This window comes from Antechinus flavipes, chromosome 1 (assembly GCF_016432865.1).
Source record: "Antechinus flavipes isolate AdamAnt ecotype Samford, QLD, Australia chromosome 1, AdamAnt_v2, whole genome shotgun sequence".
In the NCBI taxonomy this organism is placed as follows: domain Eukaryota; kingdom Metazoa; phylum Chordata; class Mammalia; order Dasyuromorphia; family Dasyuridae; genus Antechinus; species Antechinus flavipes.
The window spans coordinates 465,682,803-465,688,802 of NC_067398.1; the positions used below are offsets into that span (position 1 = coordinate 465,682,803).

The following is a 6,000-nucleotide window of genomic DNA, read 5'->3' on the forward strand; positions in this document are numbered from 1 at the left end:
AGTGTACTTCCTTTCCTAGGTAGATACAATCAGTTTAAATTCTGCAAGTACACTCCTGGTGTCAGGTACCAAAGAAGGCATTGTTAATATTTGGGACCTTACTACCGCCACTATGTTACATCAAATATCCTGTCACTCAGGAACTGTATATAATGCTGCTTTTAGTCCTGGTACGTATCTTTCTTCTTTCTTTAGATGCCATCATACAGATTGGAATTCCTTTTCCCCCTATCTCTCATTCCATTGACCCCTAAGTCCATGTGGGGGGGTTATGTCACCTCTACTTTGTCCTCCCTTTTCACACTGCCCAAAGAATACTCTGAAGTTATGTATGAATCCGTACTCAATTGTCACCTTAGCATTTTTTCCTTTTCCAGTTCTTCATTGGTTTCCCAAGGTCTTACTTTACAGAATATTAGTAGTAAGCTTCATAAATAGTTTTTTGGATCTTTAAGATTAAGTATATTTTTTATGTACCTGTGTTTAGATTCCTATTCTTCTTATCAAGTTTGGGAGAAAATTCTCCCAATAGATATTTATTAAACACTATTTAAACAGAATTCTAAGTCCTAGGGCGAATTTAGACAAGGTTAATATAACTAGCTGATATTTCTATAGTACTTAAAGCTTGCAAAGTACTTTATGTACATTATCTTAATCAATCCTCACAATATCAGTCCTGACTATATGCTCATAGATCCATTTTATACTTGAGGAAACTGAGACTCAAAAAGATAAATTGACTTGTCCAGAGTCACATAAGTAGTATGTGTCTGAAACAGGATTCCTAACTTCTGAGGAATTTAGAATCTGGTTAGGAAAAGAGGACTAATACTTCGTAAATATAAGACAGCTTCTAATGTATTCTACCTTACAGAGGTCATGAGAGTTCACAGGAAGGAATATAAATGAATAGTCAGGGAAGGAAACTAGATACCTGGAGAGAAAAATAATCCACTTCACCAAAAGTGCAGGGCTTCCTTCTGTCTCAGTGACCTCAAGTCCAAATATTATCTCTATTTAGATAATTCCCTAATTGAGTTAGCCAGCCATAGTCTTTCTTCAGAGCACCAGAGTCATATCACTCATTGCCTGTTAAGACATTCAGATTCAATGTTTCCATATGCGTCCCATAGTTAAGTCAAAATTTATCTTTTATCCAAAACCCAACCACTTTTTGATTTCCTTCTTCTGCCAAGAGCACCACCATTTTTTCTAGTCAGCTAGTTTTATAATCCAAAAGTCATTCTAGCTCTATACTTTCATTTATCCCACATTATCTTTTGTCAATTCCATACCACATTATCTCTCACATCTTTATCCTTCCATCCACTTGCATGATCATTACCATAGTTTAGGTTTTCCCTTCACTATGTCTCTTTTCAACTAATGTATAACTCCTAGTTAGTCTCCCTGCCTCAAGTTTCTCTCTTCTCTAAGCCATTTTCCAAGTAGCTGCCAAAGTGATATTCCTAAACCATAGGTCTGATTGTATTATTACCCTGTTCATTAAACTTCATTAGGTTCCTGTTACCTTAAGAATCAAATACAAACTTCTCTACTTGGCATTTAAAACCCTTCCCAACAGGCTTTTATCTAAAATGCCATATTCCAGGTTCACTACATACTTTGCATCACATTTTCTTTAGCCTAGACAAATGTTTCTCACCTACAACGTTTCATTTCCCATATCCCTGTCTTTTCATAAGCTATACTCCTTACCCAAAATATACTTTCTCTCACCTGTATCCCTTAGAATAATTACGTTTCTTCATCGCTTAGCTCAAACACCAGCTCCTACATGAGTCCTTTCCTAATTCCCCACCTCCAACTATCAGGATTTCCCACACAAACATACTCTCACCCACCACTTCCCCTAGTCCTGCCTAGCTTCTTGAGGAAATTACCTTGCATTTATTTTGTATATGCTTTAGATATGCACGTGTCATTTTGTCCAATAGAATGTATAACCTGTGAGACTGGAGACTATATCGTATTAGACTTTCCATTCCCAGAAAATAAGACTGCCCATCCAAGATACTTAATAAATGCTTATTAATTTGGTTGGTTGATTGATGAACAGGCAAGAAGAAGGTCTTAAATATGCCACTGTTTATAGGTCAGCCAAGAATCCATTTGAACAAAAGAAGAAATTGCAGTATTGATAAACAGTGGGGAAATAGGACAAGACCATATTTAGACGAGCTTTCAAAAATTGAGCAAAAGGATTTAGATTATGTGGGAAAGGGAAACTATGGAAGGGTTTTGTGCAGAGCAAATGTGATGTGTTTTTAAAATTGTAATCTGAAAGCATTTTTCAGGCTGTATTGGAATATGGAGAGAACTAGATGATTGCAGAAACTAGAATTGTTGCAGTGATTAATAGAATAGCATGTGGAAGGGGTTAGTAATGGGAATATAGAAAGAACAGACATAAGAAACATTTTAACAAACTCAAAGGACTTAAGTGTTTGACTGGATGGAGCTTATGAAAGAGAAGGAATCAAAGATAATTTCAAGAGAATGATATTGTTGACCGAAACTGAGAAATCAGAAAGAGAAAACAGCTTCAGGTGGAGATGAGTTTAGTTTTAAAGATATTATTTCACTATCACCTCAAAGGGGAAATGCTATAAACAGTTAGAGTAATGAAATGAACTAGGGCAAAAAGACAGGACCAGAGGTAAGTTATTAATGGTCATTAATTAACAGTCATTAATGTATAAAAAGTACCTGTAGCCATGAGATTAGATTAGTTTTCTGAGGTAGATTGAGAACAGAAGAAAAAAGTCTAAGCCTTCCTGCATATAATTATAATTCAGGAAGAAGAAATCTTCCAAGAGAAGAACAAATTTCAAAGGGGATAAAAAGGCATGAATTCATGTTTATCAAGTATAACAGAGAGATCTATGAGGTTGATAGAAAAGGCAGTTGGATTTGGCAGGAAATTCTTCAGAATAACTTAAAATGGATTTTTTTTTTTAAATCATCCTCTAACAAGTGTTGCCTCCTTAAAATGTTCCTTTAGATAGTCGCCATGTTCTTAGCACCGGAGAAGATGGTTGTCTTAAGGTAATTGATGTACAGACAGGAATGCTCATCTCATCTATGACTTCAGAGCATCCACAGAGGTATGTGTCTTTTAGATGCTTGTGATAAAGCTTTATTTTTAGACTTTTAATTTATAATTTTTGCACTTATTTACTTCTAAAAACTGTTTTCAATTACTTTTGCAGATGCTTTCTTTGGGATGGGAATTGTGTATTAGCTGGAAGTCAATCTGGTGAATTGTTAGTTTGGGACCTTATTGAAGCAAGAATTAGTGAAAGAATTCAGGGCCACACAGGTAAATTCTCTCTGTAGTCTGATATGTATTTGTCCTCAGGAGATACTTTGATCTCACTCTAACTCAAAAATATGAATGTTTTCTTGAGGCAGGAGTGAAAAGTCTATTTTGTTTTTCATGATCATATCTAATTTCATAGTATAAATATTCCCACTACCATTTTGAAAGTGGATAAATCTGACTGGGCATCTGAGTAGGCTTCCTCTTTGGAGGACAGCTATTATTCTTGGGCTCTAGTGCTAATCTTGTGGATATGCATTCTTTATATTTCAGCTCACAAGTCCCTACTGGTGTTTCCAATGAACAATGAATGAATCTTACAATCTTTTGACTCTTGAAACTCTGCAAAGGATAGTTATTTAAAGCCCTTAGGGGCCTAGCTAGTTTGTTGCCCAGCTAATAAATGTTGTACCCCTTCTAATTCTTGTTAGAGAAAAGTATTAACTGTCTTATCAAGGGATACTATTTTTATATAAAGTTAAATCCTTTGTGTTCATATTCTAGGGGAGGTGAGGTAAAGTTGTTAAGACAATTGGATAGTATTGGGCCTGGAATCAGGAAGACCTGACTTCAGATCTGGTTTCAGATACTGCTAATAGTGTGACCCTAAGAAGTTCTCTTAAATTGCTTTTTGCCTCTGGATATATATATATATATATATATATATATATATATAATATATATATATATATAATATATATATATATATATATATATATATATATATATATATATATATATATATATATATATATATATATATATATATATATATATATATAATATATATATATATATATATATATATATAAAAATTCTGACTATTAGCTGCATGTCTTTAATATTCATTGTAAAGAATTTTGAGGTATACCTCAGAAGATATAGGTGCTCAGTCAGCATTTAGGCTGATATGGGTAAAGTGGTTAGACTTGTGGGATTCCCAGAGAAGGAAACTCCTTCCGCTACTGCAGATCAACACCTTCAGTTTTAGTTTCCTGGGACTTGCTGAGAGTGGGGGAAGGAGAGAAAGAGAGAGGGAGAGAGAATGCTGCCCTTTTTTTAAACTATGGAAAAGAGGTAGAAGAAAATTTCTCATTTTCTGTATCTTTCAACTGAAAACCAAAAACTATTTTAGAATGAAAGATATTCATTTAAAAATCTTATAAAGAATTTAATTGGATGAGGTCCATTATGAAGCACATTAAACAAGGGATGAAAAGGACTATACCTAAGTTTATCACAATTATCCTAGCATTTTAGGAATTAACAATTTCCATATGATGAAAAGAAAATGTTTCTTTCTCCTCCCAGGTGCTGTAACAAGTATATGGATGAATGAACAGTGCAGCAGCATTATTACAGGAGGGGAAGACAGACAAATCATGTTTTGGAAGCTGCAATATTAAAAGTGCCTTTTCCTCATTTGAATTTCAAATTGAACTCTCTTCAAAGTTAATGTATTTTTAAAACAAACTTTTTAAATGGATTGGTGAATGTGCAATTATAGCAGTTGGAAGTTTGACCAAATAGAAAGTTTATGTAGTTTTAAAATAACTTTCTAAATCATGGTGACTTCATTAAAAGCCATTAATTACCATCTTTTAAGATGGCCTAAAGGCCACAGTTTAACTTACACATGGTGTTATTAGGATAAAAAGTTACAATCTTTATAAGGAAGAATAATAATCTTCTTGATGGTCAGAAGGTCCAGTGAGCATCATCCTTTAAAGCTGGCAAGAATGGTAGCTGTGAGACGTGGTGTAGGGCACTGTGCCCAAGAAACATTACAAGGTTTAGTTTTCTATGAAAGGTTTGTTCTCTTCTCTACTACACGAGTCCCATTATCCTACCAGCATTGCTACTTTTGTTTTAAAGGAGTGGCTGTTCCTTGTAAGTAATCTGCTATACCCAGACTCTTAAGAACTTGGATAATCTTAATTAAAATACAGTAAGTTTACTATTTATAGGAATGGTTTGTATTTTCATCATGCCTGTCATCTCAACTTAAATGCTTGTCTTTATCTTTTCTATGATGACATTAAAGTTATTTTTCTGTAAAGAAAGAACCTTCTATTTGCAATCATTTAGCAGACAAATTTAAACTTGAAGCAAAGATTTTTATATGAAGTTTGATTGACTTGTAAACACAAAAGGCTTAATTTTTACTCAAACACTACCACTACATAAAATAGGTTAGGAACTGTCTTTGGGTTCCATACTTACTTCCTACTAAAAATATTTTCAGTGGTAATCAGGCATTTTTTCAGGAGGTAGATAATTTTCTGGTCCAGCCCAGAATTCATGGAAGAGTTTATTTAAAAAAAAAAAAAAAAAAAACCTTGCAAAGGTAGAAAAAAGACTGGGAAACTGGAAATTGGAGTAATGTAAGAGAATTATTATGGAAATTATAAATCCACTGAAGGAAACAATTCCTTAAAGAGTACAATTGGCCAAATGAAAAGAAAGTACAAAAATTAATTGAGGAGAACACTTTAGAAAGCTACAGATAGTGGAGGAATGCTATGTGAAGTATAAGACCCTTGAGCCCAGAGGCAACCTGTTGACAAATGTCTGGTTTGGCTCCCCATCTTCCCTAAAGGCTCTTGGCCTTCCTGAGAAGTTAGGGGGTGGTAACAACCTATGTTGTAATTAAA

General features: G+C 34.1%; 1 protein-coding gene across 3 annotated transcripts in view; it reads left to right on the forward strand.

Annotated features, from left to right (window-relative positions):
• Positions 1-5,412, forward strand: part of NSMAF (neutral sphingomyelinase activation associated factor) — a 68,598-nt gene extending 63,186 nt beyond the window's left edge. For 2 of the 3 annotated variants that reach the window (XM_051970155.1, XM_051970156.1), the window contains 4 exons: positions 20-170; positions 3,029-3,131; positions 3,237-3,346; positions 4,658-5,412. In XM_051970155.1, the coding sequence (XP_051826115.1) occupies positions 20-170; positions 3,029-3,131; positions 3,237-3,346; positions 4,658-4,752 (459 nt within the window). In that variant the 3' untranslated portion in view covers positions 4,753-5,412. Of the gene's footprint in view, positions 1-19; positions 171-3,028; positions 3,132-3,236; positions 3,347-4,657 lie in introns of those variants that run through there. The other variant, XM_051970157.1, reaches the window with a different exon arrangement.
• The last annotated feature ends 588 nt before the right edge of the window (positions 5,413-6,000 follow it).